Source organism: Narcine bancroftii, chromosome 3, assembly GCF_036971445.1.
Source record: "Narcine bancroftii isolate sNarBan1 chromosome 3, sNarBan1.hap1, whole genome shotgun sequence".
In the NCBI taxonomy this organism is placed as follows: domain Eukaryota; kingdom Metazoa; phylum Chordata; class Chondrichthyes; order Torpediniformes; family Narcinidae; genus Narcine; species Narcine bancroftii.
This window is the reverse complement of record NC_091471.1, coordinates 214247139-214272911: the sequence shown is the minus strand read 5'-3', so window position 1 is coordinate 214272911 and position 25773 is coordinate 214247139. Positions and strand designations below refer to the sequence as shown.

Here is a 25773-nt window from a genome sequence, read left to right as displayed (position 1 = left end):
TATTTATTACTTTTGACTAACTGCCAGAAAATTAGATGCCGTTGGAGTATAGATGGGCCAGTGAAAATGGTACGTTATAATAACTCAAAAGGCGTTCTTAAAACAATCGGCTTTTTCAACAGCTCCTTTGATCATAAACTGCCAGGACTGAACGCAAAAATCATGTCCTCTCAGAGCAATAGTGGACTGGAAAACAATCAAAATCTAGAATTGTATGCTATCATTTCACAACAACCCATCCAACAAAATGACAAGAGATTTTTGATCAACATTTACCACTGTTGGTTTCTTTTGAGTTCACAAAAGTTTCATCTAATTGCAAGCAAACCCTTTGAATATAGTGTGTGTTTAACAGCAAAATGCTATTGTATGCACAATTTGTAACTGCAAACCAAACACAGAATCAATGTTTTGCATTTAACTTTATTGCAATAACAGATGCCAGTGTATATACTTAAAACTGTAGCTGAAATTACAAACATTTACATTTTTATATATACATATATAAAAAAAAGTTTCAGGCCAGAATGTTATCAGTGCTTTTGCTTGGCTTTATTCAGCTTTAGCCGAGCTATGCTACAGCCTGAAGTCATTGCATCTGTTATTCTATTTCAAAACATCTGCATACATATGCTAAAACCATCTTGTTACCACCCCACTACTCATAGCCTGGAAGCAGTTAATCTGCTTTCCTTATGGTCACTTCATAGCAGTCCTGCATGGAGCTTTGAACAGAAATGAAAGTAACGGTAATGTAAACATACCTACATCAACTTTCTTGTGTTAAATTATTTAAAGCTATTAGCTGTTCATAACCCGTCAATTTCCTTACAGTCAGTGGCCATTTGTGGCTCCAAGTAGGATAGAAAAATACAGTCTTTACTTGGGTCAGACTTAGAGGCAATAGTAACATTGGATACAAGGCACCCTTAATTCCTTTGTCAAACACATGAATTCCAATTAGAATAAATTTTTTTTAAAATACACTCACAGCAGGGCTAGTTCATTTATCAGTAAACACATCACACAGTAGACAATCTGTGACAAACATAGAGAAAGGATCACAGGGCTAAAATATAGTAGTTACAAAACAGTGAATAGTGTGCTTCAGAGACGTTAAAAACAGGAAGAAGCTACCAACATGAAACTGCTGAAAAATAACAATTCATTAACAAATTTCACCTATGTTCTGATGGGAAACCAGAAAGACCATGTGAAAATACTTTGGCAAGTGAAAGGTCACCAGCTTTTGTTTTTGCTTATACAATTAAAAGTAGAGCAACTTCACATTTACAGACACTCAGCATCAGGACAAGAGCAGAGTAAAGGCAGGCAAGTTAAAATAATATTGAGAAAATACAAGTATTAAATGTTGCCTATCCAAAACATTCCTGATAGAATCTAGATCCTGTGATAGTTGTTATACCTGCATGGCAAATTAATTACTAGTATTCATTCAATTTGTAAGATCAGTCTGAAAGGGGGTTCTCAGCAGTGCATCATTTCCCATATCTGAGAACTTCAAACTAATAAACAAGATACAGTGTTGGTGTTGCCTTGTTCATGAACCACACAATTCATCATTTTGTTGAAAATCTGGAACTAAAGTTCAAATTAGATCTCTTAGACAATACTTAAATTCTTAAACTGCATATCGTTTTTTATTTTTAAGGCTGCACGTCTGGGAGGGATGCCTGAATTTATGCCCATTAATAACAGTCATAATGGTGGTGAATAAAGTAATTCTTTGCAGTCAGGAGATCCAACTGCATGTTTTCCATCAGAAATGAGGCATTCACCATTGCAAACAAAGCATCTTTAAACAGATCAAATAATTGAGAATACCAACATCACAAATTAATCAGTTTAAGATTGAATATAGCTCTGGCTAATATAATCTGACAACATTGAAAAGAGAAAATCAAAATGATTTTGCCAAGGTATCACAGCCTTAATTTTTTTTTAAAATTGGGGCATACAAGCTACTAATGAATCACAAAACAGTTTATAAAAATTCATAATAAAAGGTTCCAAGAATTAAGGCCCTCATGTTTCAGTGCCAAAGGTAATTTGTGCAGAAATACCCAGAATCAAATGTACAGTATTGCATCTTAAGTTGTGCTTATTGGTCCTTTACACAGCACATGGAATTTTAGGCAAAATGAGGTTAAATAGTGGATAACATTAACAGTTATTTTCTTAAATGGTGTCAGTAATGTGTTACACAGCTGGAATTATACCAACAGTAGAGTTAACTGTTAAATCTTTCCCAATATCATGGAACAGATATTCATTTCACTTTTTTTTCATATTTGATGTGACCATTCTTCCGATGTTTACCATTTGGTATGCCGTTGGAGCAGAATCCATTAGTTTTCCTATGTAATAATTTAGATGAAAACCTTTTGCTAATCTGATTTACTATCCAAAATCCTATCTTGAAAGCAACAAGAATACTTAATGCAATGAGCAGAAATGCATCCAACAAGTAGTATTGGTAGAACCGGATATTATAAACAGCAGCACGAAGATGTTCTGCCCCACTGTAACGGAGGATGTAGTTAATCCAATAAACAGTTCTGCTTACAGGATGCTCTGGTTGGTCTTTATGAATCTCAGATAATTGTTCTGCACGTTGCTTATAGCTAAAAAATGACAATAATGATTTAATCAGTAAACAATTACCTACAGTAATAATAATTGTAAATGACTTTTTAAACCGTCCATGAAGATGCAAGTCATCACACTGCAGCCTCTACTTCTTGATACTTGGAATTTGGCAAACTTTCAAACACAGTAGGTTCCAATTGGGAGCCACACTCTTGCATTGTAATGCAAACTTGTATTGCTCCAGAATTTATGATAAATACAAGAGTTACTCAGCAATTCAAATGTCAGCAGCTTCTGAAGTGAGCTCAGGCCAAGTAAAAATTCAGAGCGAGATGGCACTAAAAACTGGCCCTCAATAGCTAGAATTTTTTCCAGATATTGAAGTAGCAAGATTCTCAAAGTTCTTGTTGCAGAAATGGGGAAAAGAAGTGTCTTTTGTTAAATAATATGTAATTGATACAAGATAGAAGCATAAACATATGGTTTGAAAAATATTTAAAGACATGACATTTTGTTTTGATAAATTAAACATAGATCAGCCAACTCATAGCATTGTATTCAGTTCCAATTGCTACATTACAGGAAAAACGTGGTAGCAACAGAGGGCAGAAGATGTACATCAGGATGTTGCCTGGAATGGAGGCTGTCATTATGACAAGAGATTGGATAGGACAGCTTTATTCATACCGAAGCTGCATAAGCTTAGAGGTATATAAAATTATAAAGAACATGGAGAGAATTGTCAGATCTTCTTCCCATGACAGGGGAGCCAAGAACTAAAGGGCATAGGTTTCATTTCAAGTTTAAATTAGTCACACTGTACCTTGTAGTCTGAGATTGGCAATTCTATGAGCAAACTAATAGATTATATCAATCATACAGCCAATGTAAAGAGCAGTTTATAGAGTATCGAGTTACAATTAGTCCAGCATGACAAGCTCTATTGTCTGAGTTGTTAAAAAAAACCTATCTTTTAGCCTAATGGTGCACAATTTCACATTCTCAAGCCTACTTCATGATGGGAGGAGGAGAAGAGTGTGTGTCCAGGGTGTGATGGTATGTTGACTGCCTTTCCTAGGCAGTGGGAGTTGTAGACAGAATCCATGGGAGGGAAGTTGTGTTATGATCTGAGCTGCATTCATTGCCTTCTGTAGTTTCTTCCCATCTTGAGCAGAGCAGCTCCCATACCACACTTGGATGCATCCATCAAGTATGCTTTTGATGGTGCACCTGTGGAAGTTGTTAAATGAAAAGCTGAACTTTCTTTGTCTTCTCAAAAAGTAGAAGTATTGGTGCACTTTCTTGACTGACACATCAACATGCTTTTCAAGGGTCAAGCCACCAAGATATTTATTCCCAACTCGAAACCATATATTCTTTTAACTTCAGTGACATTTATGTGGATAGGGGTGTAGCCAATGACCCTCTCCTTTGTCTTATTGATGCTGAGAGAGAGAGATTGTTACCTTGACACCATGAAACAAGACTTATACTTTCTTACCTGTATTTTGGCTCATTATTATTTGATACCCACCTTCATAATGTAGTGTCATTGGCAAATTTGAAGTTGAAGTTGGAATGGTTTATTCAGAGACAGGTATAGATGGAACATAGTGAGGTTGTAAGGGACTGAGCACATGCGCTTGAAGAGTGCTAGTGTTGAGTGTGGCCATGGAGGGGGGGGGGCATATTAATGAATTTAATGGAGATCTAAGGGAAAGTATGTCCACACAGAGGGTGGCCAATATTTGGAACAAACTGCCAGAGGAGGTAGGAGAGGCAGATAATATTTCAATATTTAAAAAGCATTTAGACAGTTACTTGGAAAGATGTAGAGGGATATGGGGAAATAGGTTCAGCGTCAATAGGCATCATGGTTGGCATGGATGGGTAGGCTGTTGGGGCCCCGATTTGACATTTAAAAATAAATCAAGATAATCAAACACACCAGTCGTCACCTTGTGCTTGTTCAAGAAATTCAATACTCAAATTACAAAATTCCACATTTTTTAACCGAAGTGTGAGGTTTGAACCATTTCAGATTTTATTCTAGACCTTTTTAAACATTTGTTTTGTATCCCAACCTTTTTTTGAAATTGTTAAAATATTTTGTTTTGATTTTACTTTATATGTTACTTGTGTTAGTACTTCAACTAGATTGTGGTCAATCTGGCATAGTAACACTAGGAAATGAAACATAACACATCAAGATTATCAGGAATGCACCTAGCTATACCGCTGACTACAAAATTAAATCCACAAGTAATCATTTTTTAAATTAAAAAAGTAGTTGTGTTATTCCGTTTTCACCTTGCTGTTGATGAAGTGGTATCACTTAGGGTTGGGATTTATTAGGAAGTCAAAGGTATATTTTATTTTTTATCTCTTGCTCAAAATGCCAAATTAATCAGCTTCTAGGGTTCAACACACTGTCATTCTCAAGAAATTTAAATGCCTTAAAAGAATTCAAACAATCACAGTTTGGAAGGAGGGCATCTGCTCCGAGACCAAGGCGGCTTTTGGAAAGTGCAATTAAAAGAATCCTTCCACTGCAGTAGTTTTGTATTAGTTTTGTTGTTCTTATTCACATTTATTACCTTCTCTTCATTTCTGGCTGATGATGGTGAACAGTTCCTTTAAAGGATTGGTACGAAGTCAAGAACTTCCAAACGCAGGTTTTTAATTTGAGTTCTTCTTCACAGCCCTCCAATTAGTCAATAAAAAAAAAATGCAAGGTCTGGACAACTAGTCAAATAACTTAATTATTAAAGCAGCCATTCTTAACCTTTTGTGTTTTGGCTATGGCCCCCTTAAGTCTCTGCTTAAAGTTTATACGTTCCCATGCCATCAAGTTTTGTTTTCTTCTGTACTTCTCTCCTGCCGACTATATTAAAAAAAACATTAAAAGTATTCATGTTACACAAGGTGAAACGAAACAGGACTTTTTCTTAAATGTGTTATGGACCCCGGAGGTTTTGGTGGGGGGGGGGGTGAAAAGAGTGGAAATGTAGGGCCCTCATTGAGAATAGCTGGATGGTTAAGTTTCACAGCTCAATCTTGTGGTTGCCGTCAGAACAATACAAAGTGTCTTTGTTAGTTTGATTAAGAATAGTATGCCTTATAATTACTGATAGCATTTGGTTGTGAACATGAGAAAATTCTACCATTTTATAGCCTTGCTCAGTCTCAATATGCCCTTATTTTACAAAGCAATTCTGAAGAATCTAGGATCAAATGAAAGAAAACTCATTACTGACCAAGGAAGCTCAACACCAGCAGATGCAGAAAAATATTAAAGATCTTGCATACAAAATTGAAACATCCGATTATTATGAAACAATCAAACAAATCCACAACTAAATATCTGTGGTCGGAATAACACGTTCTGTTGACCTCCACCTTACTTTGATTCAATCTTGAATACACAAGAAATTTGAAAAACAGCCAATCCTTCAAGTATGTTTTCCAGTTAAATTAATTAATGTCAGATCTGCACTTCTATTTGGCTAGCTATATTACAAATCCCTTGTTTCAATTGCTTTGCAGAGAAACTAGTTCCAGATATCTTAAATTTTACACAAAAGTCTATTTTCCGATTTCAGTGAAATCTCCCCCTTATTTGGATATTTCCCGCACTTCCCTTCCAAATCTCAATGACATCTCCCCAGCCTCCTAAACCTGTGCATGTTTGTGCACCACACAGTAAATTCTCAATGTGCATCATTCTACTGAATCTATTTCAAACTTCATTGAAGAAAATTCTAATCTGGAACTTCCATTTAAGTTTTAAACATTTCAAAATCCATTCATGGTCCTTTTGGACAATCCTCTTGACATTCAATCTGCATGGTTTTTTTTTAAATTCCAATTTCTGATAGCTTTGGTTCACCCTTTAAGATAAGCAAAAAGATTAAATTCAAGACTTCTGGACGTTTGCAATACCTTGTACGCAGTCTCTCTTACCGTGGGTCAGTAATTATTGTCACCATTGCATTATACAGATCATCTTCGGTCATTGTTTTCCAGTTTAATGAGATGCCCATCCCTTTGGCATGTACACGGGTCATGGTATCATAATGATCACCAAAAAGGGGAATTCCAACAACAGGAACTCCGTGGTACATTGCTTCAAAGATACCATTCAGACCACCATGGCTTAGAAATCCTCTAATATTTGGGTGACCTACAGTAGGTGCAAAAATATATTCATTTAATTCTAGTACAAGAAACATATTCTAATTTTAAAAAATCAACCATAAGAAATGTTTCTTAACATGAATCACAACATACATAAATATGCACAACCTCCATTATAAGAACTTGGAAAATTGATCAAGTATATTCACGAAATGAGATAAATCCATTTGTCTAATTCCGCCCCCCCCCCCCCACCCCCACCCTAACCACCATTCTGAGAAAGATATAGACATAGGACAAACTATTCAACTCTCAATCTCTAATGAAACCAAACTCACCAAGTAAGTCATTCTGGGGTATCCATTCTACAAGTCTTGTATTGTTATTCAAATTGCTAGGTTTCTTTCCAGAATACCTACAGAACAAAAGAGTATATATACATTTTACAGAACACTAATTTAAGGAGAATGTTTGCATTTAAACTTTTAAGCACTGACAAACATCAGAAATTGCCTTTCAAGGATGGATACTTGTACCTTTATCTGTACAATACTATAATTACAAACCCTACCAAACGTTCTCCAGGCAGACAGCATTTTGTGTCCTATACAATGAATTTTCTTCACAAAGATCATATCATGTAGAAAATGTGCAAAACTCATTTTTTTTTATTGCAGTCTATCTGGGACATAGAATATTACAGCACAATACAGGCCCTTCAGCCCATAGTGCAGTTCCAACCTGTATATACCTACACAACAAACTAGACCTTGCCGACCTCATTTTTCTTTCATTTAGGTGCCTGTCGAAGAGTCTTTTAAATGTTCCTATTGTATCAGCCTCCACCTGGCGATGCATTCCAGACACCCAATACACTCTGTAAAAATCCTTAGCCCTGGCAACTCCCCAAAATTTTTCTCCCCTCACTTTATTCAGGTATTCTCTGGAGTTTGTTACTTTCTCCCAGGAAAATGGTGCTGGCTCTCCACCGTATTTATGCCTCTTATAATCCCAAAATTAAATTTAAAATGTTATTTTATTTACAGCACGGTAAAGCCAATTCCAGGCATTTAAAACCATGCTGCCCAATTACACTCAAATTAATGTACAACCCTGAACATTTTGGAAGGTGGGAGGACACAGAGCTCCCAGGGAAAACCCACACATACTCGAGGAGAACTTACAACTCCTTACAGACAGCGCAGGATACAAACCCAGGACAGTGGCACTGTAATAGCATTGCACTAATTGCTACGCTATCCTGTAGACCTCTATTAAGCCACCCCTCCAAAGTGAAAAGCCCTAGCTTTACTAACTGTGTCTTATAAGGCACATTCTCTAATTCAGGCAACATCCTGGTAAATTTCCTCTCTACCCTCGTCAAAGCTTTCACATCCTTCCTCTAATGTGCACAGTAATTGAACACAACATTCTAACCAGTTTTATAGAACTACAACATTATTTCTTGACTCCAAAACTCAATCCTTTGTCTAATGAAGGTCAGTATACCATAAGCCAATGAAAAATCCTGCAATGACTGAGGACTCTGTGATATCTGTCTCTGAGGCCGATGTCAGAACATCATTCAAGAAGGTGAACCCTCATCAGGCCCTGACAGTGTACCTGGCAAGGTACTGAAAATCTGTGCCATCCAACCAACTGGAGCGTTCACAGATATTTTCAACTTCTTATTGCTGCAGTCCCACCACTTCAAAAGGGTATCAATCATCTCAGTGCCCAAGAGCAGAGTGAGCTGCCTCAACAACTATCAAACAGTAGCACTAACACCTACTGTGATTAAATGCTTTTGAGAGGTTGGTCATGGCCAGAACTAACATGTACCAAAGCAAAAGTCTGGACCTACTGCAATTCGCCTACAATCACAATTGGACCACAGCAGATATAATCATCACCAGCTCTCCACTCAGTTCTGGATCACCTCAAAAACAGCAACACATACATATGACTGCTTTTCATAGACTATTGCTCAGCCTTTCACACCATTATTCCCTCAGTGCCGGTCAAGAAGCTCCAAACCCTGAGCCTCTGCACCCCCCCTCTCCAAATGGATCCTCTAAGTCCTCCACGGAAGACCACAGTCAGTATGAATTGGAAACAACAACTCCTCCTCCCTGACTATCAACACAGGTTCACCTCAAAAATGCGTGATTAGTCCAATGCTCTACTCCCTGTACACCCATGACTGTGCAGCCAGGCACAGTTCCAATGCTATCTACAAATTTGCCAATGGCACCACAGTTGTCAGCAGAATCACAAACGGAAATGAGGAAGCGTACAGGAGGGAGACAAATCAGCTCGTTGAGTAGTGTCATATCAACAACTTTAAGCTTAATGTTAGCAAAACCAAGAGATGATTGTGGACTTCAAGAGAATACAATTCAGTCCTCATCGAGGGCTCAGTAGTGGAGGGGGTAAATAAATTCAAATTTTTTGGGCATCAGCATCTCTGAGGATCTGACCTGGAACCTCTATGTCAATGCAATCATGAAGAAGGCCCACCAATGGCTATACTTTGTGTGGCTTTTGTGGAGATTTGGTGTGTCACTGAAGACTCTCAAAAACTTCTACAGGAGTACCGTGGAGAGCATTCAGGCTGGTTACATCACTGTTTGGTACTGAGGTGCCAATGCTCAGGACAAGAAAAAAAAAACTCCAGAAGATTGTTAACTTGGCCTGCGACATTACAGGCACCAGTCTTCACTCCATCCAGGACATCTACAAGAGGCAGTGTCTTAAGAAAGCAGCCTCTATCCTCAAGGACCCCTCCACCTAGGCTATGCCCTCTTCATTCAGCTACCATCGGGAAAAAGGTACAGGAGCCCAAAGATGAGCATTCAGTGGCACAAAGACAGCTTCTTCCCCATTACCATCAGATTTCTGAAAGATCAATTAACTATTTTTTTTGTAAGATAGTTAATATGAATGTTTGCTCTGTGACGCTTCTGCAAAACAATGCATTTCATGACTTGTTCATGACAATAAATTCTGATTCTGCCTTCTTAACTACTCTATTGACCTATGCAGAAACCTCGAGAAATCTTTGGACCCTCCAAGGTCACTCTGTTCTTCCACACTGTTATGAATCCTGACATTAATCATGTACCCTGCCTTAAAGACTGACCTCCTAAAATGCATCATTTCACACATACCAAGATTGAACTCCATCTGCCAGTTTTCCACCCAACTCTGCATCCTGTCTATATTCTGTTGTAACCTACAACAACTTTCTACACTATCCACAACACCTCCGATCTTTGTGTCATCTCCAAACTTCATGACCCATTCCTCTCGACTTCTTCGTCCAGGTCATTTATAAAAATTACAAAGAGCAGGGGTCACAAAAAACAGATCCTTACAGAATTCCACCACTCACTGACCTCGAGGCAGAATACTCTGTCTATTATCTGCTTTCTATAGACAGCATCGAGTCCACGCTGCTGAAGATCCAGCTGCGCTGGGTGGGTCACGTCTCCAGAATGGAGGACCATCGCCTTCCCAAGATCGTGTTATATGGCGAGCTCTCCACTGGCCACCGTGACAGAGGTGCACCAAAGAAAAGGTACAAGGACTGCCTAAAGAAATCTCTTGGTGCCTGCCACATTGACCACCGCCAGTGGGCTGATATCGCCTCAAACCGTGCATCTTGGCGCCTCACAGTTTGGCGGGCAGCAATCTCCTTTGAAGAAGACCGCAGAGCCCACCTCACTGACAAAAGGCAAAGGAGGAAAAACCCAACACCCAACCCCAACCAACCAATTTTCCCCTGCAGCCGCTGCAACCGTGTCTGCCTGTCCCGCATCGGACTTGTCAGCCACAAACGAGCCTGCAGCTGACGTGGACTTTTACCCCCTCCATAAATCTTCGTCCGCGAAGCCAAGCCAAAGAAAGATAGACAAGCCAATTCTGTATGCCCACAGCCAATATTCCACGTAACCCATGTCTCATGACTTTCTGTACGAGTCTCCCATGGGAGACCTTGTCAAATGCCTTACTAAAATCCATATATACAATGTCTACTGCCCTACCTTCATCAATTTCTTTTGTTACCTCCTCAAAAAAATTAATTAGGCTCCTGAGGATCACCCGGTTCCTAATGCCGACAGCTCCAATCAGGCTTTAAACAGCCTGTTAAAGGAGATAATGGTGTTTTTATTTCAAATCTTGCAATGTGGGATCTGTGCCCAAGATGGTGGCACCTGTGCTAGAAGTGGCCACATGGGTTGCATACTCTGGGGGAGCAGCCCTTAGGCACTAAAAGCCACCTGATCATACTGGAGGTTTGTATCTGGAGCTCGGGTTGCCAACTAAGAGAACAGGGGTTGGTGCAGCTGCAGGAGCGCTGGAGGCAAATCCAGACGCTAATCCACAGACGCTCAGTGACTCTGAAGGGAGTCTTTTTATACATTTTTTTTTAAGATATAAAATTACACATACACACACACATACATATATCTGCAAAAGTTGGCAAAAGTTTGGGCACCCAGGTCAAAATTTCTGTGAATAGTTACACGAGTAGAAGATGAATTGATTTCCAAAAATCATAAAGATAAAGATGACACATTCTTTTCAACATTTTAAGCAAGATTAGCATATTATTTTTGTTTTGTACAATTTTAGAGTGGGGGAACAAAAAGGTAAGGAGCACCATGCAAGTTTCGGCACCACAAGAAATTTGAGATCTCAGATAACATTTACCAGACCTCAATTAGCTTGTTCACAGCCATCATTAGGAAAGGCCAGGTGAAGCAAATTTCAAAGCTGACTCCTCAAACCTTGTCCCAACAATCAGCAGCCATGGACTTCTCTAAGCAACTGCCTAGCACTTCTGAAAATTAAAATAAATGATGCTCACAAAACAGGAGAAGGCTATAAGAAGATAGCAACGCATTTTCATGTGGCCATTTCCTCGTTCGTAACGTAATTAAGAAATAGCAGTTAACCGGAATGTTGGAGGTCAGGTTGAGGCCTAGAAGATCAAGAAAACTTCGAGAACTGCTCGTAGGATTGCTATCAAGGAAAATCAAAACCACCGTTTGACTGCAAAAGACGTTCAGGAAAATTCAGCAGACTCTGGAGTGGTAGTGCACTGTTCTACTGTGCAGCACAAATATGACCTTCAAAGAAAAGTCATCAAAAGAAAACCTTTCCTGTGTCCTCACCTCAAAATTCAGCGTCAGAAGTAACAAAAGAACACCTAAACAAGCCTGATGCATTCTGGAAACAAGTCCTGTGGACTGATGAAGTTAAAATAGATCTTTTTAGCTGCGATGAGCAAAGGTATTTTTGGAGAAAAAATGGTGCAAAATTTCATGAAAAGAACACCTCTCCAACCATTAAGCATTTTGGGCTAGTGTTGCAGCCAGTGGCACGGGGAATATTTCACTGATAGAGGGAAGAATGAATTTAATTAAATACCAGCAAATTCTGGAAGCAAACATCACACCGTCTGTTTAAAAAAAAGCTGAAAATAAAAAGAGGATGGCTTCTACCACAGGATAATGATCCTGAGCACATCTCAAAATTCACAACGAACTACCTCAGGAGGCGCAAGATGAAGGTCTTGCCATGTCCCTCACAGACTCTCGACCTGAACATCATTGAAATTCTGTGGATTGACCTCAAAAGAGCAGTGCATGCAAGATGGCCCAAGAATCTCACAGGACTAGAAGCCTTTTGCAAGGAAGAATGAACAAAAATCTCCCAAGAATTGAAATACTCTTAGCTGGCTGCAGAATGCATTTATAAGCTGTGATACTTGCCAAAGGGGTTTACTAAAGACACTGCCTGACTTTGACTTTTCATGCACTGCTTTTATTTATTTTTGTACGGTGGTTTATTTGATTGTTTTCAATGCCACAAAAAAAAATTTAGTAACATGTTCATGACGATAAATTCTGATTCTCAGTTTGTTTTTGCTCCAGATCAGAAACATGCGCTGACTCTTGCATCTCCTTTAAATGACATATATTTGGCAAGTTCACAAATATTTATAACTCAAGTGTTATGAAAAAGCTATTTACACAAGTTAAAACCAAAAAGTATTTGATTGGATTGTGACTATTGCATGGCAAGTATTCCCCAACTACAGAATATATGCATAGAGCTTGAAAGCACAACCAGGAAAATTCAGCCACAATTCAAAAGCAATGAGCAGCAAAATGTATTTTGTTAAACTACAAAATTCAGTGTGTCACAGTGATTGGCAGAAAATCAACAAATAAATCACACCGCTAAGTACCATTATTTCTGATATTTAAGTAACATGGAATGTTTTTCAGCAGGCTTTGTTTAATATACCATTAACAAAGATAACTTAGCTACTTGATCAGAATTTGGAAAGACCCATGTTGGGTTAGAACTAGGTTAGACCTGGAAAATTGGTGTTTTACCTACAGCAGATTGACTCAATATCATTAAACAGACATTTGGCCAGTGAGTGGGCCTTCAGCCCAACTCATTCATGCTAACCAAATTGGCATTCTGGACGCATCTTTTGCCCATATTTGGTGGATCTCCTAAGGACTTCTTTTCTATCTATCAGTCCAAATATTTTTCAACATTATAATTGTGCACACTTCTACAGTTTCTTCCAGCACCTCATTCTCGATACACATTACCCTGTAAATGAAAAGACCCTCTTACATCTCTACCCTCTCATCATAGCTATTTTAATTTGTTCGTCACTTCTACTACAGTAGAAGTGTTTTTCTGCAAACAGACCAACAGGTTATCTCTAACATTACATTCAGCCAAGTTCAGAGAATAGTTCAAAAATTCAGATTTATTGTCAAAGAACTTGCATGAGATCACAAACAAACGTGATTATTTCCTGTGGGCTGGGCAGAATTTCAACTTATCAATAGTGCAAAAAACTGTATTCAAGATATGTGTACAAAAGAGAAATGTAAGCAAGACAGTACAAACTGTTCAATACAGAAAATAAATATTCAACAATAAATAATGTGCAAAGAGTCTTTATATGATTGAGTTCGTTGTTTAGGAGTCTGATGGTGGAACAACTGTTGCCGAACCTGCTGGTACGAGTCTTGTGGCATCTGTTCCTGTTTCCTGAAGGCAGCAGGAAGAACAGAGCATCCTTGATGGCTGCTGTAGATGTTCTCAAAGATGGGGAGAGCTTTGCCTGTGATATACTGGGCTGTGCCCACTATCTTTTGCACAACTTACTGCTCAGAGATATTGGTGTTCCCACACTAAGCAATGCTGGAGCCAGGCAGCACACTTTCCACTACACATCTGTAGAGGTTTGACAAGGTTTTCGATGTTATACCAAACCTCCACAAACTCCTGAGGAGTATGCTGGGCTCATCAGCTTTCTTTATACACCCACTTTCGTGGTATAGTCAGTAAACTTGTACTGTACTTGTACTGTATGACACAGTCATAGGTGTAAAGCAAGTACAGCAGGCAGCTAAGTACACAGTCCTGTGGTGCTCTGGTACAGGTGGAGATTGCGGAGATGTTCTTACCAATCCTCACTGATTGGGGTCTTGTAGTTTAATCATATTTGAAGGGATGATGTGTAGAATTGCAAACTGTAGTCAATATGTATGCCTCTTTACTGTTCAGGCGTTCCATGGCTTTGTGCAGAGCCAGAGAGATGGCATCTGTCATAGATCTGTTACTGCTGTGAAGAAATTGGAACAGATCCACGTCGCTGCTCAGAGAGGAGCTGATATGCCTCAACACCAAACTCTCAAAACACTTCATCACTGTTGATGTAGCATTGGTCAGTAGTCATTTAGAACCATAGAACATTACAGGACAGAAACAGGCTCCTTCGCCCCTTCTAGTCTGGGTCAAATCATTTTTCTGCCTTGCCCCACTGACCTGCCCTCAATACCTCTCTCATCCATAGCCCTCAATACCCCTGTCATCAATGTACCTGACCAAATTCTTAAAAGTTAAAATTGAGCCCGCATTCCCCATTTCAACTGGCAACTCATTCCACTCTCCCACCACTCTGTGTGAAGAAGTACCCCCTAAACTTTTTCCCTTTCACCCTTAACCATGTCACTGGTTTGTATCTCACCTACCCTCAGTGAGAAAAAGTCTATCTACATTCACTCTGGCTATCCCCTTCATAATTCTAAATAGTTCTATCAAATCTCCCCTCGTTCTTCTGTGCTCCAGAGAATAAAGCCCTAACCTTTCCCTGTTCTGGAGTCCGAGCAACATCCTAGTAAATCCTCTCTGCACTCTTTCTATCTTAGTAATATCATTCCTGTAGTTAGGTGACCAAAACTGCTCATAATACTCAAAATTTAGCCTCACCAATGTCTTATATAACTTTACAGCAATATATTAACTTCTATACTCAATACTTTGATTTATTAAGGCCAATGTGCCAAAAGCTCTCTTTACAACCCTATCCACTTGTGACAGCACTTTCAGGGAATTATGTATCTGTATTCCCAGTTCCCTGTTCTACAGCATTCGTCAGTGCCCATTTATGGTCAATGTCGTTTCTTGGTTTGCCCTTCCAAAATACAACACCTCATACTTGTCTGCATTAAATTCCATCCTCCATTTTCAACCCATTTTTCCAGCTGGTACCAACCCTCTGCAAGCTTTAAAAACTTTCTTTGCTGTCCACAACACCTCCAATCTTAGTGCCATCTGCAAAATTGCTGATCCAATTTACCACATCATCATCTATATCAATGATCTGGAGGATAAACAACAATAGTTCCAGCACCAATCCCTAAGGCACACCACTAGTCACAGGCCTCCAGTCTGAGAAGTAATCATCCACCACTACTCTCTGGCTTCTCCCATCCAGCCATTATCAAATCTAGTTTACTACTTCACCATGAATACTGAGCATCTGCACCTTCCTGACTAACCTCCTATGTGCAATCTTGTCAAAGGCCTTACTAAAGTCAATTTAGACAACATCCACAGCCTTTCTGATAAATCCAAAAAACACTTGATTGTTTAAACATGACTTACCACACACATAGCGATTTTGACTACCCCTAATCAGTTCCTGGCTATCCAAATACTTGAATATACAATCTCTTAGAACACTTTCCAATAATTTATCTACTACAGACATCAGGCTCACCGGCTTATAATTTTCAGAGTTACTTTTGGAGCTTTTTTTTTAAAGCAAAAGAACAATGTAAGCTACCCTCCAAACCTCCAGCATCAACCTGTGGCTAAGAAAAATTTATATATTTCTGCCAGAGCCCCTGTAATTTCTACACTAGCCTCCTTTAAGGTCCGAGGGAATATCTTGACAGGCCCTGGGGATTTATCCATCCTTTTTTGCTTCAGAAGCACTTCCTCCTCTTTAATCTGTACATTCCATGATCTCACTGCTTGTGTTTTCTTTATTTCCCTCTACTGTTCCCTTTTCCTGACTGAATATAGATGAAAAAGATCCACTTAAGATTTACCCCATCTCTTTTAGCTCCATATTTAGCTGACCACTCTGATCTTCGAGGGGACCTTACTATCCTTTTGCTCTTAATATAGGATTTTCCTTCACATTACATCTTCATGTCGTCTTCTTTTAGCCTTCCAGATTTCTTTCTTGAGGACTTTCCTCATTTTTTTTTAAATACTCCTGTAGTATCCTGTTTGCTCTGTGTTGACTATACCTGCTATACACCTCTCTCCTTCCGAACGAGACTCCCAACATCCCTCAAAAACCAAGGTTTACTGTGCCTACTAACTTTGCCTTTAATCCTGACAGGTAAATAAAATGCTATTCTTAAAATTTCTCCTTTGAAGGTCTTCCACTTACCATGCACATCCTTTCCCAAAAAACATCCCAATCCACACATTCTCGATCCTTCCTTATTTCTTCAAAATTGGCCTTTCTCCAATTTAGAATCTCAACCGAGACCCAAACCTATCCTTCTCCATAATTAACTTGAAACTAATGGCATTATGATCACAGGATCCAAAATGTTCCCCTACACCTACCCCTATCACCTGTCTGGTCTTGTTCCCCAGTAGGAGATCCAGTATTGCATTGTTTCTAGTTTCTACCTCTATATATTGATTGAAATAACTTTCCTGAACACATTTGACAAACTCCAAGCCATAACCCTTTTACAGAATGGGAGTCCCAGTTAATATATGGAAAGTTAAAATTCCCTACTATCAAAACCTTGTTTCCTGCAGCTGTCAGCTATCTCTCTACAGATTTGCTCCTCTAATTCTCATTGGCATCTAGGTGGTCTATAATACAACCCCATACTTTTTCCAGTTCATCAGCTCCACCCACACAGCCTCAGTAGACGAGCACTCTGGTCCGTCTTATGTGAGCACAGCTGTGATAATATTCCTTGACAATCAATGCCACTCCTCCCCCTTTCATTCCCATTTCATAAACATTGAACTGCCCCTCCTGCAACCAACTTTCACTAATGGCCACAATTCCACGTACCAATCCACATTCTAAGATCGTCTGCCTTTCCTACAATACTCCTTGCATTGAAATAGATGTACCTGAGAACATTTCCACCACATACAACCCAGATGTGGAGTCCTTCAAAGGGAAGGAACTTTCATTGTTTTGAACTGCCTTCACTCCCTTCCGGAGTTTCTTCTGATCTTGAGCAAAGCAGCTTCAACAACACACCTTGATGCATCCAGAAAGTATGTCCCTTAATCTGCAATGATGCACCTTTTGATGCTGTTTGAATATACCAAATTTTCTTAGTTTTCATAGAAAGTAGAGGTAATGGAGCATTTTCTTGATTGTTGCGTCAATTTGCTTGTCCAAATAAGTTAATTGAAGATGTTTATTCCGCAAAACTTGAAGCTATCTACTCTTCTAACATCATCACCATTAATGGGTTGTGGACCCTTTCTCTTCTCCTGAAACTGATGATCATCTCCATTTTACTAATGTGGACAGAGAGCATGCTATCTTGGCACCTTGCCACAAAACTTTCAATCTGTTGCCATACATTATTATTTGATACCTGACCCACTACTGTAGTGTCATCAGCTTATTTGATGATGGAATGTATTATTTACCTATAATATGATTAATAAAAAGATTGGAAAAAAAAGAAAATGGCATTTAGTTGTAGAGAATGCAGATTGGGGGATTGAGAACACATCCTTGAAGAGAGCTGATGTTGAATGTAATCAAGGAAATGATTATAGAATTATGCCCAGTCATGCTGAAATTATCCTGGGTGAAAAAAATTGTACATTCACTTTATCAATATGTCTCTTGATTTTAAAAATCTCTCGAAGATCACCCTCAGCCTAAGCTACAGGAAATAAAGACCTAGTCTATCTAATCTCTCTCTCTATCCCAATTCACAAGGAAAAAGAAAAGAAGTAGGCCACTTGACCCAATTTGTTCTGCGACTCGACCCGAAGTTGAACTATACTCACACCTAGTTCCAATTGCCAGCCTTTTCCCCATATCCCCTGATGCCCCGACCAATTAGATACATCAATCTCCTACTTAAACTCTCCCAGTGATCGGGCTTCCACCATTGTATGTGGCAATGAGTTCCACAAATCCTCGACCCTCAGACCAAAGAGGTTTTTTTACTCATCTCTGTTTTAAATGGATAATGTTACGAGCCCAGAGGACCCAAAAACCCAGCAGCAATAGAAATTCACCAAGACAAATGGTTACTTAAACAAAAGTTGCTTTTAATTATCTTTAAACACGAAAACAGAATCACACTTTAACTTATCACTTTTGACTTAACTAATCTAACTTAACCTCCCAATTCTAAGCGCATGTGCATACAAGTTCAGAAAAGTCTTTGGTTCACAGTCCGATCTCACTTCTCATTCATCCAAGTTTACTGGTTGCAGGCAATTCCTATGCTGTGCACAGAATTTAACATTTATAAAGTTCACTAGGCTTTGGTGCGTGAAAAGTAAATGGTTACCGCTTAGGAAGGTTCTTGTCGGTTTTCAGAGAGATTTGTTGTGTGCTGGACACCCACAACTGATTCCTTTTTAATCAGTCACTTCAGTGTCTTGCCGAAGAAACTTGCCCCCTCAGGGTTCTCCAGATGATAACCTCTTTCTTTCAGGTCACCACAGATTTCCTTTTTGTTTCTCTTGTTTCAAGAGAAATATTAGGCAGTCAGTCCTCTCCTCTTGCATGAACCACAAGGGCTTTGACCAGGCTGAACCAAGCACTCACAACCCATCTTCCAAATGGAGTTTTTCCACAAGCTTGCCAGCTTGTTCTGTTCCAGTCCCAGCTGCTGCTGCTGACTGTAGCACTGCAGAACTGATAACTCTCTCTCTCACACACACACACACACAGACAGAGAAAAACCTGTGACACTCTCTGCTTGCAAAACCACATGACCCTCCTAGAACAGCAAGTTCCACTCCAGACAATCTGCGGTTTCAACAAGTTCTTTCATCGGTTGCCTTTTTGTAAACAACAATCCATTAGTGAAGTCTCTTGGGCACTCTCCAAAGCTTTTGCAAAGGCTCTTAGGCTGACATGTCTAGCATGAGCAGAGCTCCAGTATTTTAAATAAGATCTGTTTTAAAGTGTTTGTATGTAACCTATACCTGCCACAATTTATCTCCCAAAAACATATCTATGATTGTCACAATGACTTCCAATTTTAAGACTATGTCCACTTATCTTTGATTCACCCAAGGGAAACATCTTATCCACATCTACTGTCAAAATCTTTTAAAATTCAAAATGTCTCTATGAGATCCCCTCTCATTCTTCTATACTCCAATGAATACAATCCAAGAGCTGCCAAATGTTCTTCATACATTAGCCCTTGTATTCCAGAAATCACCCTAGTAAATCTCATCTGCACTCTCTCCAACATTACATCATTTCCAAGATAAGGGGCCCAAAACTGCACACAGTACTCCAAATGATGTCTTACCAGTGCCCCATAGAGCCTCATCAACCTCTTTACTCTTATACTCTATTCTTCTTGAAATGAATGCCAACATAGCATTTGCTTTCTTTACTACCAATCAACATTGTATCTCATCTGCCATTTTTCTGCCCAGTCCTCTAATCTGTCTATATCTTTCTGCAACTTTTTGATTTCTTCATCACTTCCTGCTCTGCCACCTATCTTGGTGTCATCTGCAAATGTGGCCACAAAACCACTCAATCCACAATCCAAATCATTAATATAAACAGTAGAGGCCCCAAGACCAACCCTTGCAGAACACTGCTTGTTACAGGCAGCCCACCTGAACAGGATCCCTTTATTTCAACCCATTGTTTCCTGCCTATCAGCCAATTTGCCATCCAAACTAATATAGTCCCTGTAATTCCATGGGCTTATTAAGCAGCCTCATGTATGGCACTTTATCGAAAGCCTTCTGAAAATCTAAATATACAACATCCATAGCGTCCCCTTTGTCCATCCTACATGAGATTTCTTAAAAAAATTCTAATAGGTTGGTCAGGCAGGATCTACACTTTGAAAAAAACAAAGCTGACTTGGACCTATCCTGTCATACATCTCTAGGTATTTCATATCCACATTCTTGAAGATCGACTCATATGTTACCAATCATCAACTTCAAACTAATAAGCCTATAGTTTCCTTTTATCTGTCTCCCACCTTTCTTAAACAGCAGAACCACATTTGCAACCATCCAATCCTCTGGAATCATGCCAGAGTCTATTGACTTCCAGAAAATCATCATTCATGGGTCCACAATCTCCAAAGCTACCTTTATTTATTTTTTAGGACCTGTGGGTGCACCTCATCCGGTCCGGGAGATTTATCAATCTTTAATCCATTCAGTTTTCCTAGCAGTATTTCTCTAGTAATCCTAACTGCATCTAATTCTACTCCCTGAAACCTCTGTCAGGTATATTGCTAATGTCTTCCACAGTGAAGATTGACATAAAATATTGATCAAGTTCCTCTTCATGCTCTTTATTACCCATCATAATTTCCCCAGCATTGTTTTCAATCAGTCCTATGTCTACATGTGTCTTTTACTCTTTATAATTTTTTTTAAAGTATCCTTTTTTTGTATTGCTTGCCAATCTCCTTTCATAATTAATCTCTTCTTTCCTAATGACATTTTTTCTTTCTGTAAGTTTCTAAAAGATTATCAGCCTGTTTTCCCACTAAAGTTAGCTTCCGAATATGCCCTCTCCTTTGCTTTTACCTTAGCCATCACCTCTTTTGATGTCATCTTTTCATTGACAAATTTCCTTTTCCCTGGAATATATCTATCCTACATATCTTTATTACTTGCTCTGCCATCCCTCCAACTAGTTTGCTTTTCCAGTCAACTTGAACCAGTTCCTTTCTCACACCACCATAATTTCCTTTATTACACTGAAAGATCGATACACCCAATAACATCTTTTCCCTTTCAAATTTGAAACTAAATTCAACTGTTATGATCGCTACTTCCTAGAGGCTCCAACACTAATTTCCTAATGACCTCAGATTCATTGCACATCACCCAATCCAGAACTGCTACTTCCTAGAGGCTCGAACACCTTTAATTTCCTAATTACCTCAGATTCATTGCACATCACCCAATCCAGAACTGTCGATCCCCTGATGGGCTTATCAACAAACTGTTTAAAAAAAGTCATCCCTTAAGATTTCAACATATTCTCTCTCTTGGGATCCAGTAATGTCCTGCCCTCCCCAATCCCCTGTCATGTTAAAATTCCCCATAATTATTTTGGCATTATCCTTGTGACATGCACTTTCGATTTCCAGCAGTAACTCAGTCCACTTCCTGGCTGCTGTTTGGGGGCCTATAAAAAACAGCTAATATGGTCTTTTTACCCTCATCATTTCTTAATTCAACCCACAATGATTCTACAGCTGCTAACCCAATTGATTTAATGTCATTTCTTATCATCAGAGCTACCCCTCCACCTCTCCCTACCTGCCTATCTTTCCTATACACTGTGTACCCTTGGATATTGAGCTCCCAATTGCATGCCTCATTGAGCCATGTTTCAATAATATCCACAATGTCATATTTTCTAAACTGAATCTGTCCAACCAGGTTATCTACTTTCTTTCTAATATTACGTTTAAAGTACAGTACCCTTAGACTCGCTACTGCTATCATTTTTACTGTATTCCTGTTGAACAGCACTTTCTCCTGCCTGCTCACCTGCCCTTCCCTTTTGTCTTCATTGATGGACTCTTTTCTATTTTCCTCTTTCTCCATCATAGTTCCATCTCCCAACTGCCCTAATCTCTTCACTCTTTTTGATTCTCTCCCCCCGCCAAACTAGTTTAAACCCTCCCCAACAGCTCGGGCAAACCCTCTTGCCAAGGTATTAGTCCCATTCCAGTTCAGGTGCAGCCCATCCCTTTTGTAGAGCTCTGTCCTTCCCCAGAAATGATCCCAATGATCTAGGAATCTGAACTCCTGCCCTCTGCACGAATTCTTCAGCCACACATTCATCAGCCATAACTTCCTATTTGTACAGTGTCTAGTGCGTGGCACAGGCAGCAATCCCGAGATTACCACCTTTGAGGTCCTACCTTTTAACTAACTTCCTAATTCTCTAAGTTCTCTCAAGGTCCTCATCTCTACTCCTATCTATGCCATTGGTCCCCACATGGACCAAGACATCCGGCTGCTTCCCTTCCATAATGCTTTGGAGTCGATCCGAGGCATTCCTGACCCTGGCACCTGGGAGGCAACAGACCAACCTGGAGTCTCAATACATTCCAACAAACTTCCTGTCTGCCTTCCTACTAATGAGTTCCCTATTACTAAGGCTTTCCTCTTCTCAGCCCTTCCCTTCTGAGCCAAGGTGCCAGCTTCTGTGCCATAGACTTGACTGCCTTGACTTGTCCCTGGACGATCATCCCCACTAAAAGTATCCAAAACAATATACCTATTGTCGGTAGTAAAGTCTGCAGGGGTACTCTCCCCAATTAAGGCAAGCATGCCAAATGCCTTTATCATCACCTTTCCCTTGGTCTCCTTGTTTTCTAACATTGCCCACACACCAACCATTCACTGTGCAAGTCCTGCCCTGGTTTAACTTATCAAAGTGCAACATCTCATATTTGTCCAGTTGAAATGCATTTGGCCCACCTTCCCAACTGATCTGGATCCAGATTTTCTTAAGGTCCAGAACATCACCAATTTTTGTGTCATTCACAAATTTACTAATTTATTATCTATATACATGACCAAGTATCTATACCTGCAACACAATGCTGTTCATGGTCCTCCAATCAGAAAATCATCCTTCCACTGGTACCCTCTGCCACATTTCACTTGACTCAAACAGGCCAATGCATCTTGGATCCTATGTGATTTAACCTTCTAGACTAATCTGTCTTGCGAATTATTGTTAAAGGTTTTGCTAAAGTCCATGTATACCAGCAGTGGCCAAAGTGCAGCTCAGGAGCCACATTCCACTCAATGACAAGAAGGTGTGGCTCATGGAAGTACGTCGGCTGTTAGTGGACATGGCTTGCGATCACATTAATGTGACGCATGTGGCTGCATTGTGGGCAGTGGAGTGCAAGTACGATCCAGTCCGCCCACCCATCTGGAGCTCCTGACGCCCCATCCAGAGCTCCCAATGACTGACTCTCACGGCTGCCCGCCCACCCAATGGAGCTCCTGACGTCTCAAACACTTGCTTACCATCCAGTCCCAGACAGCCAGTTGCCCCTTCCCAATTCCTCTGATGACTCAGGTACTTACCGCAGTCAAAAGTTGCATGTATATGTAATATTTGTTCATGTTTGCAGCTCTCAAACATCTGAATTTTATCATATGTGGATCTTACCTTAAGCAGGTTTGGCCACCCCCAATATATACAACATCCATCGTCCTCCCTTCATCAATTATTTGTCACTTTTTCAAATTTATAAGCATTATCTCAGACAAAAATCCATGCTGGCTACCTTCAATCAGTTCCACACCATCCAGATACTAGTAAGTGCTGTCTTTTAGAATCCCCTCTTGCAATTTTCCAACCAGTGACTTCAAGATCGGCCTGTAATTCCCTGGCTTGTACTTGCTGCCAACATTAACCAGCCTTCTGCCTTCCAGCACTTCATGGCCAAAGATGTATATTTCTCAGGAAAGGCCTCTGTAATTTCTTCCTTCAGTGTCAAATTGCAAGGATGCACTTCATCAGGCTCATGCAATATTTCAATATGCTCAAACCTACCAAGAATTCTTCCCTTGTAGTCCTCATATAATCCACAAAATTGCTACTCATTTCCTTCAATTTCTTGCCTTTCATCTAGATCAGGGGTGTCAAACTCAAATTCACGGAGGGCCAAAATTAAAAACTTGGACTAAGTCGAGGGCCGAACTAAATATTTATTGAAAATTTTCAACAACATCTGCATGTTTTCTCTTCTTTCAACATATGTAATGTTAAACTTTAGGATATAACTTTAGGAGGATAATGTTACAGGTCAGGAGTAGGTAGCTCAAGTTCACCCTTTGCTTGACCTGAGGGAAACATATTTGGTCCCTGTGGAGATGTAGTCAGCATTTACAGGCTGTGTCCATTTTGGCCTGCATCAGGACTCAACATTTCCTGCTCACTCCTCAGGCTCTAGGCCTCTATTCACCCTCAACCCACCATCCCTCTACCTGACCAGTCCTTTACCCAACCTCTACTCACCCCTCACTCCACTCGCTCTGCCTCTACCCACCCCATCCTATACACGTCCCTCTACTGCCTCCCCCTCAACCTGTTCCTCCCTCTACCCGTCTCTCACCCTCTAATCACCCCTCCCCTACTCGCCCTGCCCCTCCCCTATCCACCCCTCCTTCTACTCAGCCCTCCCTCTAACTGCCCCTCGCACCACCATAACTTCCCCTGCCCATTACTCCTCACCTACACCCTCTGCCCACCCCTGCTTACCCACCCACTCAGGTCCAGCGCGCTGCCGATCAGCCTTTGCGGACAGCCACCATCTCTCTCTTCACATGCAGGGCCGAACCAGCCGTCCCTGGGGTCCGCGCGGGTGCAAGTGCTGAAGGCCGTGGCGACCGGGAGAAGTGCGCTCGTGCTGTGGAAGGGCCGTCCGGTGCCAGTCGCGCGGGGCTCGCGCTGCCCAGGGGCCGTGCGCAGCTTGCCATGTCCGTCGCGTCGACAGGAAATCACAGGCGCTCACCAATCCGCCGCACCGCTCGACAGGTGGGAGAAGTGACTGGTTGTGCGGGGAGCCTTCCAACTGGCTTGCCGGCTGATGACATCGACAGACTTCTCGTGTTACAATTTCTCGTGCTACAATGGGGAAGGATGTGCAATGAAGGGGGAGGATGGTGGGGGTGACATTACCAAAAAACAGCACGGCTCTCGCTGCAGGGCGGGCCACTTCTAATACATTTTTGAAATGATCTTGCGGCCCAAATATAATTATATCGCGGGCCAAACTTGGCCCGCGGGCCAGAGTTTGACATGTGTGATCTAGATTGATGAGAAATATTCATTCAAAATCCAAACTAGTTCCAAAGATGCCCTATTGATCTTTAAATGGGACCATTTCTGTCCCTTTCACTCTTATTATATCTGGTGATTTAGAACCTCTTGGGATTTTCCTTTATTCTGCCTGACAGCTCCAACTCATGCCCTTGCTTTGCCCTTTTTGTTTTCCTTCAAGTGCACTCCTACAATTCTTGTACCCTTCAAAGGATTACTCTGACCAGGGCATTAATATTCCTCATCAATCAGGTTCATTACCAAAATGACCAGCCTTCCCTTTCCCTGAACAACAATATGCAGTGTCCGTATTCTTGCTCACTCACCTTCAAAATCATCCTCCTTCTAGCCCTCCTCTTACTTGCAAACATCCTCTCCCAATCAACCTCTGTAAGTTATTGCTTAATTGCTCCAAAATTAGCTTTACCTCAATTAGAACTTTAACTTGTGGACCAGTCCCATCTTTCTTTATTTTAAAACTAAAGTTACTTAAAATTATCAAAAATTTCTAGTCATTTGTACCTCAATGATCCAATTGCTGACAGTAAACACTAGGGCTACAAAATGATATTTACTATATCTTCCAGAAGATGGCAATACTG

General features: G+C 40.3%; 1 protein-coding gene across 8 annotated transcripts in view; it reads right to left on the bottom strand.

Annotated features, from left to right (window-relative positions):
* Positions 1 to 25773, bottom strand: part of ugt8 (UDP glycosyltransferase 8) — a 166244-nt gene that overhangs the window by 65804 nt on the left and 74667 nt on the right. For 4 of the 8 annotated variants that reach the window (XM_069926577.1, XM_069926575.1, XM_069926576.1 and 1 more), the window contains 3 exons: positions 7086 to 7162; positions 6574 to 6793; positions 422 to 2645 (listed from right to left, as the gene is read on the bottom strand). In XM_069926577.1, the coding sequence (XP_069782678.1) occupies positions 2291 to 2645; positions 6574 to 6793; positions 7086 to 7162 (652 nt within the window). In that variant the 3' untranslated portion in view covers positions 422 to 2290. The other 4 variants (XM_069926578.1, XM_069926581.1, XM_069926579.1 and 1 more) reach the window with 4 other exon arrangements.